Here is a 14,982-nt window from a genome sequence, read left to right as displayed (position 1 = left end):
ATAAACCACCATTAGGATTTGAACTTAAGTTTTTACATAATAGTAAAATGGATCGTATTTGAATTGGTGTCCCCATGTAACTAGTTCAATCAGCTCAGTGCCAAAAATGAAAAGACTTACTAGTACGGGAATCTATCTCAAAATCTTAAAGCGAAGCCGTCTTATGTTATCTTTGAATATGGTTATGCTATGTGTGACTGTGGGTATGCTACGTTCATAGCCCAATTGAGAAGGGTTGAGGCGTGGAACCGAATCCAGACACACTTTCTATTTCGGTTTCGGCCCAAAGTCAACTCTTTCAATTCTTGAAGAAACCGCAAGCAATGATACTAGATTCTCAGCGAGGAATTGACTGGAGGAGTTTGTTTCAAAAATGTTCTCGGCTGTACGCTAGGGGAGGAAGTTGCAGTCTGGATCTTATATGAAAAGATAATATCAGCTGATGTGTTCTGGTTTTGTAAGCAACTGGCAGTTGGAAGAGGCAAAGGTGAGAAGCCCAAGTAAGGAATCCCTCTTGCTGTCTGTGTCTTGTATTTTTGCTGGTTTTGTTATGTGTTTGGAGATCAGGGTAATAGAGGAGCAGAGCAGGCCTGCTGTAATTTGAATGCTTCTGCTTTATGTTGTGTAGCTCTCAATTAAGGGAGTCTGCTGTTTATTTTGGACATTGTGAAATGGGGAGAGTTTCTGTTGCTGTTGTTCGTTTTGTACCATTCCAGAGATGTGCGTGAGCTGTTTTAAGCTCTTTATTTAATGGAAGTATATATTGTTCGAAAAAAATAATAATAATAGAGAAATATTTATCAAAGGGCTCGGAATTGTACTCCAACAAAATGTCCATTCAAGCATTACATCTTTGAGCTAGTAAAAAATTTGTGTATATATCTGGAATGTAATTCGTGGCGAATACCATCACCATATGAGCATGCGTCTATGCCTAGGCATGTTACATCCCTCCTCCCTGTTCCTGTTTTCTTGTCTGTGAAGGAACTATAAAGACGAGCGAAAACAAAATTGAAACTGATCAAACATTCCTAGTTCTATGCCCCCTGGTCGTCTGATTGCAAAAAGTTGTCCTCTTCATCAGCATCAGTATTGACACTTTCCATAGCCTGCAACATGAAAAGAACGAAAAAGGGATCAGACAAAAGTTTGTCAAAAATGAACTCCAGCAATCAAAAATATGCTACTAGCTAGTAATTAAGAACATGGATGCATCAGAAAGAAAAGGGTGGATAACAGGGCATTAAGAAGAGGTATTCGTGATCTTAATTACTTGGATCAATGTCTGTGATGGCTCCAGTTTGCTCAAACTCACAATCATACTGTTTCCTATCGGTGGATTGATAGTAAGCATTCATGGCAAAAGCTGCATGGGCTCGAACAGTGTTAGGAAGGAAGCAAGCTCCATCTTCTTGAATCGGTCCACAGTCCAAACCCAAACCGCACACATAATCAATGTTTCTTTGTAAAGCATCTTCATCCGCGCCCGTTTTGGGAAGACACCATTGTTTTCCCTCAGACCTCGGAGTTGGATTCACCGGCGCGGCCGTTGGCACTGGGGTTGGGTTGTTAGGAATGGATGATCTAGCCTGCCAAAGACCAACCACAAGAATCGATAAAATTCATTAATCATTATCGGTAAATCAATTTTATCTAATTAATTCACGAAATATATTTTTCACCATGATTATTAATTATTAGAAGGCCGACTGTAATGACTAACAAACATGTAACATGGTGAATATTGGCGGTAGCAGCTACCGTGGGCCTTAGGATCCCAACATCGTAAACGGGTGTCATATCTGGTCGGAAGAGCCCGAAATTCCTCTCACATGTAGGCCCTGGCTTAAGATTTTCATTGAAAAGTGCAAAGATGTAGGTCTCGAAAGTCCGGTTTGGCATTAGGGGTGTGCCAGCACCAGATGTTACGTGCCGCATGAGATTGCCATTGTATTCAGCTGCACTCCCTGCATCAACAGCAACTTGGGTCGAATCCCCCATGGATGGCCAACCGGTTTCGGCTATGACAATCTCAAGATCATCAAATCCTACGAATTTCATCGCTGAAAAGACCGCATCTAATTGAGCATCTAACATGTTTGTGTAATGCAGCTCTGTGTTTTCATCGAACACTCCTGCATTTGGCCGAAACAGGGCATAATCAAGGGTATCAGGTGAGCAGCCAAAAAATGGATACGGGTTCACCATGAAGGGTGAATTGGTATCTCTAAGGAAGCTAAGCAATGGTTTGAGAACATGAATGTCATAGCCTTGTCGAAACTTTCCAGTGGATGGTGGGCTTGAATTTGAGAGAATGCCTAGAGAGTGAGGTGTGGAGACTTGGATTCTACGGTCTAGTGAAGCTTCAACAAGGGCGGTGTGGAGGGTTTGCATAGCTGGAACAAGACTTCCTATTAACAATTTGTTTGCTGTTGATATTACTTCATTGCCTACTAAAATACGGACTATATTCGTGGCTGGTGTGTAAGGTTGGATATTGTCTTCCACCCATTGTTGAGCCAAGTTTAGCTTGGTAAGGTGAGGGATTTGATCATTTGGAACAGTTACTGTGATAGCAATGCCAGTGTGGGCAAAGGCTTTTATAATTTCAGGGTTGGGGTCGAAGAGCCTAACGCGGTTGATGACAGTGGACTCTAAAAGGAAATGCGCCACCTGAGCTGGTGGGGGAAGATTGTTCGCAACGGTGCCATAGTTTACCCCAATTGTCCCTTCGACTCCTAGAAAAAAAAAAAAAAAAGATAACCACACCAATTAATCAGTTATACATCTATGTTGGTACAAAATTTTTGCAAGTGGAATATCATAGTTTTCATACCTCGGACGAGCGTTGATGCCAGAAAAAATAAGATGTCTGTGACCAAAACAGAAGAAAAGACAGAGATGAAATCTTTCGCCATGGCTTTGGTGGGTAAGGGAAGATGCTGAATGATGCACTGGGGGCAAACCATGGCTCAAGAAGTGGAGTGTGAGATGCTTTTCTTTGCGACTGGGGGAAGGTCTGGATGCCGTGGCATGAACCATGTTTGCAAGAACTTTATCATTTGCGCCTGCTTTAGATGTAACTTTGGATTATACCTTTTCCTTCGATTCCGTTTCATCATTCTCCCTTTTTCTTTGCAACGGGATTTTTGTTCTTGTAACCAAGTATGGACCAATCTTGACAACGCGAACCGGGCTTTGTGTAGTCAATCAGCTTGGGATATTGAAGTGAAAGTGTCATCGAGACAACTAACGAAACTTGTCAGATCTTACTTTAATCCACGGCAGGGGAATAATCTTTTCTTCCATGCTGGTGAAGGTATCAGCTCTCTTGAGTTCCTTATTAGCTTAAACAATACAATATTCTTCAGCTCCTAATATAACCAGTGAGAATCCTATCAACTCTCACAACGCAGTATAAGAGAGCCTAACATTCACTTCTGTTACTTATCTGACCTTTTTTCACTGAATTAAGCTCTTGCTTGTGGCCTGTGTTTGCGAATCAAAACTACACTAGCAGAGCTTTAGGTGTCTATAGATTTGATTGTACCAAATAAAATTTTGAATAAAAACACAGTCGGAGAAGTCGCATATATCAGCAATGAAAATGAAAAAAATGTAACTAAAAAATTTAAATATTTCCATTGAAGAGGAATGGAAAATACTGTTGAGAAAAAACAATGAAATCCAGCTCTAGATTCATCGTATAGTCAATTATTACTGAAAGTTTTCCCGACTAGTACCTTTTCAACATTTCACAGCTCACCCAGTCACTTTTTTAATTGATTGGGCAAGCCTTATTCTTATCCTTTTCCTTCGCATTAATTTCTTGGCATTTGTCAACATCGCAATGTCCAAATGCATTTGAAACCACTCATGTTACCACTTATCTAGAGCTACTCGATAAAAGACATTTTGATTATTAATTGCAATAGTAAAAGCCAATTAAACTCTCCCAACAAGTTTGATTACTGTTATTTGATAAATGATAATCTGTATTACATGATATTTGATTCAATAATAATTTATATATTTTCTTTTTATATTTAAAGAACGGATTTGAATCCTTCCTCTTTAAAATGGAAATAAATGATAATTGATTAAATAAACAATGATATAATCATTATATGCAGAGAAAAAATCCTCTTGAGAAACAAGGTAAGATTTGTCCACAAAAAAGGGAAAAAAGGGCAAAAGAAATTAACAAACAACATGGTTAGCATCAAGCATGTAAGTGTTACTCACTTCAGTTTTTTGTTCCTTCCTTGGTGAGATGCTAATAAGCATTAAGTCTCCAATCAAGATACATGAAGCCTAAACCAGCCAGGCTACCAGAGAGCAAGCTCCGAAGATTCACCACATAGTAACGATGTTATCCGTTCTGAGGCAAAAAGTTTGCAGTAAGACTTATCAGATACTAATAAAGTTTTGTGTGTACACGCAATGTGCTTTATTTGTTTATCTGCATTTTGATGGCAAGAACCAGACACTAAAGATCAGTTGCATCTAAAATTTGGCTACCCTGGAAAGTGGGAGAGTTTACCTTACATAGGTACTTACCTACGCTTTTAATATGAGGTGCAAAGGAAAGCAAGAACAGCCTGGTAGAGGAACTTCCACTTTTAACATTGCTTGTTCAAATGAGCATCTCAGAAACAGAAGCATTATCAGCCAAACTTACAGTAAACAGAGACTATATTTATAGACTATACTCTATATTTTGGACTGATATACATGCAAATGCAACTGTGATTGGAATACTCATTTGAGCAAGAAACATTACAAAGAGGAATTAAGGTAGTTTCTCTTCTCTCTCTCTCTCTCTCTAGACCTTTCTCTGATTTGAATCATCCAACGCTGATGACCCCTAGAATCTAAGGTCCATTGCTATAAATAGAAGGTCCCAGTATGAGGAGAAAAAAAACCAGTACAGATTGCTGAATTACCAGAATGCCACTGCCGCAAAGAGGCATGGTAAACAGAGAAGAAAAAAACTGCTTGTTAGTTGTTTGTGATTTAAGCCTGTTTAATTTTCGAAGGACAGTTTGGGAAACTGACTGATTAGGTGCCATGCAAATGACAGGCCTGGTATATATCAGACGGTGCAGAAAATAGTTGGAGATTTGACAGTCAGTTTAAAGAGTCTAAATGAAAAGGAATTGTAGTTGCTGAAAGAATGGCAGCTCAAGATTATCAATCCCAACAACCCAACCACCATCAGTCAAGTAGGAGGAAAAAAAAAAACAACCACCTATGGTGAGAAATCTTTTATCATTTCAGAATCATTACCTGCATGCCTTCTTTAACAAATAGTAAATTCTTTCTCATCAAAGCTACTATTCCCACCAATATTTCCTTTAGAAATTTTGTCTGGTCCATTGTTTGCTCTATTACAAATATTGTTTCATGTGAGGTCAGCATCCACTGGAGAAAGATATCAAGTCTGCTGCATTCTCAGCAATTTTAATCTAGTGAAGCTGTGATTCAATTCGGCATCATGTGTCTCCTTTGTCTTCCCACTTTGCAAGCAAATAAGATGGTACAGTGCATACAGAATTGCTATCGGCTTTTGTGCCAGTTTGACCTTAGGCTTGATTCAAAGTGATCGAAGTGAGAATGGAGGTTGGAAACCTGTCCGTTGTAGGGAAATGTAATTTGATTTTATCAAGTATTTGTAGGCACTTGTCAACGACAGACTCTACTATATTACCATTGTGATGAATAAGGTCCCCCCAGTCGCATCAGAAAAACTAAAGAGAGGTGGTCATATAGCTTCTAGTGTACAATTTCAATATGGGGTTGGTAAGTCTAATAAAGGAGTATAGTAGGCATATGAAAGGTACAACAGTAAGTTCATGGGATGTGGGCGCGTTTGCACCTACCTTTTTTAAGAAGTTGCCCCATCCTCATTAACTCTGTCTTTAACATTTTGGTACTCCTGCAAGATGGGAATCATCTAAAGAAGCCATACCTCCCAAATCTGCCTTTTGGGGTCGGTAATGCGATATATAGCAAAAGTATAATTTCTATTTGAGCTGCTGTCACATCAATTAGAACTCAAGTGAATCACTTGAAGTGATGCCCCAACGTTACTGAGTTCAAACATAATGGAGAACATGCAATTTTAATTATTATCTCTGATTAAATCTTATAGATACAAAATTGAATCAACATTTTGATGGAAAAATGATGGCAGTAGTTATAAATAAAAACATGGCCTACCTCTTTAAAACATTACAGCAACATCCATTCTAACAGGAAAGCAATAACCATTAAATTTCCAAAATGTAGGCCACGGGTTTTTAATGCAATGTGCAATTATCCATCCTATATTGCTCATTTGATTATAATTAAAAAATTTATCATAAAAGTAATAATATAATATATATAATTTTATATCTATAATAATAAAAAAAATTAAAAATTAAAAAATGACAACTATCATCACCCCTTTAACTTTATCGCTACTGACAAAGATTTCGATAAAGGTACGAATTCAGGAGAAAACAAGTCACGGTACCCACTTCTTTATTTTCACCAAAAGAAATTCTAGAATAATCAGAAGGATGGTAACATTTTTAACAAACAGACATCGATGTTAACAAATTTTTGTGTATTGCACGCGTAACTTAATATTATAAAAGGAATAGAAATAGGGATAGGGAAGTCATTTTCATTTCAAATAAAAACAAGATGTCTACCTCTTTAAAATATACAGCAAGATCCTTTCTAAAATTTAGGTCTCTCCCGTCTACCATTTTCCTTAGTTAATACTAAGTAAGAATCATTAAATTTCCTAAATGTAGGCCACTGTATTTAGTGGGCCATGGAAAATGAAATGTAGAATTATCCACACATTCATCATTACTTCACGGCCAGACCAATCAGTTGCAGGTCGGCCGAACTGTGGTTACTCTTTACCCACCGTTATTATCATCGTCAGTTACCCCGGCCCTGTAAAACACAATATTGCTTGGACTATTGAAAATGGGAAATGCGCATCCGGGGAATCGAACCCCGGTCAGTACCGTGGGAGGGTACTATGATACCACTACACCAGATGCGCTTGAACACTATTCGCTGAGCAAATGCTTATTAAAATAAGAGTACCCTAAATATGCTTGTTCCCTCCAAATCTTCCGCCGGTAAACTCTTCTTTCTACGTAAAGTAACTTTGTCAAGCAATACTTACAGATACTAACTCTTATGTTTCAAATCAAAAGGTCGACAATCCTTTCCAAGGATCAGTGTTGATTCAATAATTATATATCTTTTTGTACAAATTGTGGCTCATGATCAATGAAAAAAACAAATATATATAAAATCGTGAAGATTTATCATTTAAAAATTTCTTTTATGCATGATTCACTTCATTATCAACTTTTAATAAAATTATTAATGTAAAACCATTAATTTTTGAATTGACCCTTGGTTGGATGATCAATCTCTTTCATAAGGTTTTTAAGAATTTTGCTCTTGCTATTAATAAAATAGGAGTAGTCGCTGACTTTGATCCATGAGAAAAGAATTATTGGAGGTGGAACATTTAGCTAAGGCATAATCCATTTAATTGGAAACTTGGTCAGTGAAGCATTTTCTTGGATGTCATCAAATCAATCCAAACCCATCATTTTGTCCCAACAAAGCTACTTGGAAGAAATCAACTAGTGGTACATATATGTCTTCATCTTTTTTCAACCATTGCCAGTCGAACGTTTGGGCTTTCCAACCATGTTGGAGGCAGTTTTGGAAAGGATTTGTCCTCCCAAAAGTTGAAGTCTTCACATGGCAAGTTTTTTTTGGAAAAGCCGCTGTCAAGCACAAACTCTTCAAAAGGGGTTTGCTTAATGTTAATGCTTCTCTTTGCACTCTATGTAATGTTAAACTTGAGACCTCTTCTCATCTTTTCTTCACTTACTCGGTTGCTTGAAACATTTGGATGAACAATTGCAGTCTTTGGGGCTTAGTTGGGTTCACCTGAGTGATGCCACTAGGGCCGACCTTTGGATGAAGCCATCCAAGTAAAGGCTTTAGACTCCAATTTGGAGAGGTCTTATAATTTTATAATATAATTAATTATATTAAAAATATATAAAAATTAATAAAATAATTAATAAAATTATCTATTTTCTCTTTTCCTTAATTATATGCTTAATAAATTTTAATTTTCTATCACTTTCTAATTTCTAAAATGCTATATTATTTTCAATCAACTAACAGTCATATGTATTTAATCATCTCCAATAGCTATTTTTTTTTCATTTATTTCTCCTATTTCCAATTAATATATTTAATGATTTTTAACAACTTTTTTTCCTATATATAAAACTAATTATTTCTTTTTCAATGTATAATATTTACTTTTGAATTTTTCTTTCCTCATTTGCTCTTTCTTCCTTTTTCCTTTAATTTTTCTCCAAAAAATACATAAGAAATTTATTATGTTATTATCTTCATAAAACTGTTAGCCTCATTTGAGATTTGTCAACAATTAGGTACTATTATTTTAATATTTATAAACTTTTTTACTTTAATTTAAAATTTATATTATATTATTATATTTCTTTTATTTTAATTGATAGTTGATTTATTTGCGTTAAAAATTTTAATTATTGATTTTGTATTAACCATTTAAAATATATAAAAAATTTGCATATCAAAAAGTTAGAAGAATAAAATTTTAATAATTTTGTTAATTTCAATAAAAATTGCCTCATTGAATATTTCACTTTAGATCTTTGAACTTATTGAGTAGTCCCTGGATGCCACTAGCTTCTTTATTTCTTGGCAGAACAATAAACCACCTTATAATTCTCTTGAAATATGACACATGCTCTTCTTCTCTACCTTATGGTCAATATAGCTTTGCAGAAACGAAACCCTTTTCCAAAGTAAACACCTTGATGTGAATCAGCTGCAAGAAATTATCTTTGTTAGATTTGGCCATTGGTGCAAGGGCAAGTGGCCACTCAACCGCATTCCAACATTTCACTTCCTTTTCGAACCTAATCGAATCAGTATCAATATTAGGAAATGCAAAAAAAAAGTCACTTCTGAATGGATTAGACTATAATCAGGTCCCTTCAAATTGAATATTAATGGCTCTACCCTTGGGAAACTAAGGCCTGCAGGTATTGGGGTGCCATTACAGATTACAATGGTTTCATTAAAGAGGTTTTGTCTTCTCCATTGGAATCAAAGGCTCCAACTACGCTAAGTTTCTTGCTATCAAAGAGGACCTTTTTATCTTCTTTTCTTCACCGTGGGCCTCCAACACTCTCAATATTGAATGTGATTCCAAAAATGTCAATCACGTTGGCATCTGATCACAACTCTGTTCCGTGGCACATGAAGGATTTATTCAGCTGTATTGAAGCATTCAAAACAAGCTCCAAAAATCTTACTTTCAGTCACATTAATAGAGTGACAAACACTTTGACTGACGAGGCTTACAAAAGCTAAGACTATCAGGCTCAATCGTTTTTCAACTTTGTTCTAATCCTTTAAGCTGTCTTGGATAACGAGGGTGCTGAATCTACCTTGTTTGTTTACTTAGTTGAGTTTGTGAATTTCTGGGTATTGTCTAGTTGAAATTTTTTTCCTTTCTATTGTTGTGACTTTCCTTTAAGTCTATCTGTTTAGAACTGTCTCTGGCAGTTTATCTTTGTATTGCCTGATCTGGCTTCGCTTATTAATGATCAGTTGCCATTCAAAAAAAAAAATTGCAGCCTGCGGTAGCTAAACAAGACAGAAAGAAACATGAGAAAAGAGAATAAGCTGCAGTCATCGACAACCCAACTCAGCTCTTCCATCAGCACTGATACTTTTATTTGTACATAGCTTCTGAAGATCAATGTAACCTATGATGGTATCTTCGAAAACTGCATCTTCAAGCTGAGCATTATTAAAAGTAGAACCAGATAATACGGAGTTCTTAAACACAGCTCCTCGGAGATCAGCATTGTCAAAATTAACTCGATCCAAAACAGCATTCGAGAAGTTTGCACCTGCAAATAATTTGGTTACTGCTCTTCTATATAAACCCATGCCATGATCTTCAACATTTATGCTAAGACTAGCAAATGAAAGTTTTTTCACATATTGCTAAGTCCTCATCTTTTATCAATGAGTCTTATGAAGAAAAGCACTACCATTTAGTTCTTTAAAAAAAGCGCAGTTGTTTTGATAGATTTGTCATTTACAAGTAATTTTGAAGAACTCAATAGAACTCAAGGAAGCCATTGAGGTAAGGATTTTGAGACATGCATATGTATGAGTGAAAAGCAACAAAATGAGTTTAAAAACTTCCCTCTTCATCGTTCTTATTCTTCCAGGAGTCCAGCATATACAGAATTATGGACGGTGGCATTCTAGGTTCAAAACAACTATACATAATTCAGATGTTTCCTCACATTTAAATGTTATTTAATCAATGTCATCTTCCTTATCATGACCACATCTTGGAGATATGTTGTAGTCATAGCAATCAAAATAGATGCATTTTATTTTTGCATTTTTCTTGTCAAATAGTGGTTCTCAACACATAATAGTTTTCTCAAGGACTTCAATTATTTTGTGTTGCAATCGCAGGATGTGCTCAAAATGATGATAGAAAGCATTAAACAATCATTCTTTACTTAAGGCCTACAATCAAATGCAGTTAACCAAATAATTGTGCCAAAGTTGGTCAAACGGATAATTTGCACGATAGTCTTCTAAGAAATATTAGCATAGGTCGAACAGTTTGATCTTTAGTGAGGTGGATGGTTTCAGAGAAGGCAACAGAAAGAAAATACAGAAGATTACCCTTGAAGCTAGCTCCAACAGCATAAGCCTTTGACATCACAGCTTCTGACATGTCCGCACCATCGAACTTAGCATCTGACATGAGTGCTGCTGCAAGAGACTTTCCCTTCAGGTTGGATTTTTCGTTAGCGTAATCACAGAAGCGCAGATCAAGGGGCTTATCATATACACCATTTGCCTGACCTATTGTATTACCAACAAATGCACGCTCACATCGGTTGGGCTCTGTTGACAGTGGAGGCAACCTCTGCATAGCAAACATATTGTAGTTTTGTAGCCTTTGGTTATCTTTAAATTAGTAATTATTATGACCAACGACATTGTTGTTTGGAATCACCAGAGGATATGGGAACAGTTATTCCCCACAGGCACTCTTACCAAGCAAATCAGTTTGTTTATACAGGATACAGGACTTCCGGCAACTTAGATGACAGTTGATAGTAATAATTAATTAGGCAAGTTTTCCTATAAAATTCTTTTTTTTTTCTTTCTGGCCAAGATAGGAAAGCTATGCACGTATCAAGTAGGTCAGCTGATCAACAAACGGTTAACTAGAGTGAGAGCTTTGCTCTCGCATGAAAACATAAACACAAGAAATAGACAGGTAAGGCAACTTGAAGTTTCAAATAACAATTAATTGCAAGAAGGCTAATTGCCATGCATCTAAATTTAGAAAGACTACCACAACCACTAAAAGTGAAACTAATGGAAGCAATCAAGAGTCCCTAATTTGTGATGAATTGCTAAGGTTTACAAGGAACTGTGTCCAACAATTTAGTGTGTCCTATGCAATTCTTAAACTACGAGCTGTAAACCTAAGCCAAACAAGTCATAGGCAAATATGCTTAAACAGACACAGAAAAATAGTGCAGGTATTCAACCTGATTTGCTGCAATTACAGGTGAGGCAGTAGCAACAGCGCATACGGCTAGAAGGCCACAAGCTACGCTCCTCAGTTCCTTAAATGTTGATGAGCTTTCCTCGGTCTTGGAAACACATTTACTAGCTGCTTCCATGATAGAAAACGTCAAAAAAAATAAAAAAAAAAATCTTCAGGAACTAAAAAAAGTATATTAGCTAACAAGGCTGCCCATTAAATTTCAGACAATAACTCAAATCACAAACTTGACTGTCACCGCAGACATCACCAACAATTGAGATTATCCCCACAATGGGTATTCCCTTTTTGTTTTCTGTTTTTACTACCGTTACTTCCCTAGCTTGATCCATTATTCCGACAGTGAAAAAGAGGAAAATAATGAAGAAAAAAAAACTAGTACAGAATTCGGAAGGTTTTAAGAAAACACAAGGCATACCAGAAGAACAGTTGATTCTGATAGGTAGAGGGAGTTGATGAAGAGGACAATGGAGGCGTTTCGTCGATAACTGTCGTAAGGATAAAGTGTTATGGGAGAGTGGAGTTGAAAGGGTCGCCATTTCTGTGTTGTATGCTTGCTCTTTCTCTTTCTCTTTTATCTCCCTATCATTTCAAGTCCATTGCGAGTTTATCCATTGATGATGGTTCTAGCTGCAGCAGGTACATACATCTATCTGACCTGGCATGACACGTTAGATTATGCCCTTGGCAGATATTTGCAGTCAAATTAACTGTTAGCCTAGCTACCATAATGGACCAAGCAGGCCTGCCAAGCCCACAAGCCTGACACATATTGGACCGAGCTTGGGTTGTTGTTTTCAATCCTATAGAAGCCCGACCAGAATTAGTTAGGATTAGGGGGTTGTTTGCCAAAAAACCAACCTTAATTAAAAAGTAAGAGGCAAAAATATGAAAAGCAGATAAAGCGTACGAGATAAATTCGTCTGGTTTATCTTTGACCATCCGCTTCCTCCTCAAGCTTAACTTAGGGCTTTTGAATTTCAAGACCAAGAAAGATAATAATAAAGAAAAAGCAAACACACACTCAACGCAGAAATCAATCGGATTATACTTCTGCAAGGAAACAACAAAAAAATGGAAAATCAGGGCAGCTGCTTGTCTTACATGGCGGCGTGGTTGGGAACGAGCGTGGCCCAAGCCTTCTTCGCGTCGCTGGAACGTTGTTCTTGCATAAACCTCTCTACCTCCGATGATGCTGATGATTCCGAGGCCCACGATCGCCCTCTCATGTTCACCAATTGCTCCTCCATCTCCTCATCTGTTATCTCTAGGACCGACAACCTTCCTCCCAACGACGTCGTTAATCTCCCCGTCTAAATCTTGCAAGCCCTTTCTATTTGGGAATTGTATGTAGGGTTTCGTTTCGTTTCTCTTTTGCTGTGAATCTTGATATGAGAGTCGGCTTTTTTTTTTTATTATTATTATTCTTTTGTGGTGTTTTGTCTTTGTTCAAATGTTTCCTTATCTTTGGGTGTTTGTGAAATTTCCAAAGCGATCTCGTTTATTGAATGAAGATCTTCCTTTAATTTCTTCGAAATCATTCGTCGGATGAATTTGAATCTCTGAAATGTTATGTTGTTTTCTCTGGGATTTTTTAAATTTTGCGATTTAATCAAAGAATCAATAGCTAATATTGATGATTCATGGTGAAATGTTATGGTTCTTTGACAATTGCATCTGGGTTTAAGTCAAGTTGTTTTAGCAGCAATCAACATTTAGCTTCTCCCTTGATTTCATTCGGCTCCATATCTGTGTCCGATGCGACATAGTCAACAATTTCTCTCCCAATTAAACGAAGGAACATGCCTCACGATTTGGGAATAATCATGATTGCTAATTTGAAACAATGGGTACTACCCAACAACCAACAAACAATGCAAACCGAAATTTAATTTAGTAGGGCCCTGAAAAACTTAGCAAACCCGAAATTTTAATCCTTATTCACCTAAAAATGCATGGAGATTCTTGTTTTCCTAACTCTATAAGATTAGACATGTCGTAAAGGAAGGCATTAATCTAGAATTCTTGTTCTTTAAGATAATTGATCATTTGAATTGAAACTATGCTGTTGTGAAAGGGAAACAGATGAATCAGATTGGAAAATTTTACCTAAAAAACATGGGTTTTTTCATCTATGAGGTATTTGATGCATTAAAATTCAATAGCCCTCACTAGTATGTCAAAATCTTACCATAATTGTGGAGTTGAGGAAATTGATTGCAGGCTGTTTTCTTGTTATAGACGTTCTCCAATCTCCATGATTCATGGTTTTCAGCATCAATTGCCTCAAGCACTGAGGGATATATGATCACCTCAAAGAAAAGTGAATTCCATGTAATTATTTAGAGTCTGAGATGTTCTACCCGCTAATGTTTCCTCTTTCTTTCTCTCATGACCTTTTTTTATCCAAACTTGTTTTTCTCCTTTGGTTCTCTTTAAACAATAGTTTCTTCATTGGAAATAATGGCATCCAACCACCCCTCATATTCTTCAAGGGACATTGTAGCCTGCTGTTCAAGTAAGTGAAATCCCCCTAAGTAGCTTGTTTTGAGAAAAATGCCTCGTTAGTCCTTAGCACCAAAACGAAAAAGACATAGCCATTGGAAGCCCTTTGGGCCTACGACCTGATCATGACCAAAGCCTTCTGCTCCTTTTGGGCATTTGATTTATGCTCTGGGTGGAGATGGCACTGATCAGCTGACCGAATGCCTTTGATGTGGGCTAGGGATTATTAAATATGGGCTCATAGGAAGAATGGCATATTTGTATTTGTCACCTAAACATCTCACTGTGGTTGCCTTAAGGTTAAAAGCGAAGGGGAAATAGGACAGGTAAACTTGGTGAAAACTTGCCTTTCGCCCTCTAATAAAAAAGTCCTTTCAGATCGTTTTAAAATGAAAAAGAAGAAAACAAGAAGCAGTACAAGAAAGCATTTGGAATAGCCGATTGGATAGGCTAATGGCCTAATGTTGGTAACCTACCAGTATTAGGTGTTTAAAGGAAATAAAGGGGAAAAAAGAACAGAAGACAGCATGATTAAAAGAAAATCATTGCTTAAAAGATCGATTAAAGGGTATAACCAAAGAGATATCACATGTCTTTTTGTCGGGAGCTTTTGTCTGTATCTAGCACTAGCATAGTTGTCTGAATCAAAAATTAAGAAATGTATTACTCAGTCTCTTGTTCTGTCTCATGTGATTCATCTTCTAATATTTAATACAATGTATTAATGTTGATAACGGATTGGATTGTCTTATAATACTGCTGGCCTAGCAAAA

The 14,982-nt window shown here is 36.8% G+C and overlaps 2 protein-coding genes and 1 non-coding gene across 9 annotated transcripts; all 3 read right to left on the bottom strand.

Annotated features, from left to right (window-relative positions):
- Positions 1–796: 796 nt before the first annotated feature.
- On the bottom strand, positions 797–4,787 carry LOC110411851 (O-Glycosyl hydrolases family 17 protein). Of its 7 annotated transcripts, none has more exons than XM_021422189.2 (6): positions 4,561–4,787; positions 4,246–4,381; positions 2,837–3,508; positions 1,762–2,738; positions 1,274–1,589; positions 797–1,109 (listed from the first exon to the last, which is right to left on the bottom strand). In XM_021422189.2, exons 3-6 carry the CDS (start codon positions 2,967–2,969, stop codon positions 1,087–1,089), a joined length of 1,449 nt encoding a protein of 482 aa, XP_021277864.2. In that variant the 5' UTR covers positions 2,970–3,508; positions 4,246–4,381; positions 4,561–4,787; the 3' UTR covers positions 797–1,086. The 7 variants fall into 7 exon arrangements, with proteins under 7 accessions (XP_021277864.2, XP_089639962.1, XP_089639961.1 ...); XM_089783836.1 differs by having other exon boundaries at positions 2,837–3,374; XM_089783835.1 differs by having other exon boundaries at positions 2,837–3,347.
- A 2,208-nt stretch (positions 4,788–6,995) lies between these two features.
- TRNAG-CCC (transfer RNA glycine (anticodon CCC)) lies at positions 6,996–7,066 on the bottom strand. The gene has a single exon. It is a non-coding gene; the product is annotated as a tRNA-Gly (tRNA).
- A 2,622-nt stretch (positions 7,067–9,688) lies between these two features.
- Positions 9,689–12,354, bottom strand: LOC110425136 (Tetratricopeptide repeat (TPR)-like superfamily protein). Its single transcript, XM_021439952.2, has 4 exons — positions 12,123–12,354; positions 11,688–11,812; positions 10,807–11,053; positions 9,689–10,007 (listed from the first exon to the last, which is right to left on the bottom strand). The coding sequence occupies exons 1-4, from the start codon at positions 12,241–12,243 to the stop codon at positions 9,784–9,786; spliced, it is 717 nt and encodes a 238-aa protein (XP_021295627.1). The 5' UTR covers positions 12,244–12,354; the 3' UTR covers positions 9,689–9,783.
- Between the last annotated feature and the right edge of the window lie 2,628 nt (positions 12,355–14,982).

The sequence above is a fragment of the Theobroma umbraticum genome, unplaced genomic scaffold, assembly GCF_002168275.2.
Source record: "Theobroma umbraticum cultivar Fairchild unplaced genomic scaffold, ASM216827v3 scaffold_30.0, whole genome shotgun sequence".
Taxonomy (NCBI): Eukaryota; Viridiplantae; Streptophyta; class Magnoliopsida; order Malvales; family Malvaceae; genus Theobroma; species Theobroma umbraticum.
Note: the sequence above shows the minus strand (reverse complement) of the source record. Positions and strands in the feature narration are given on the sequence as shown.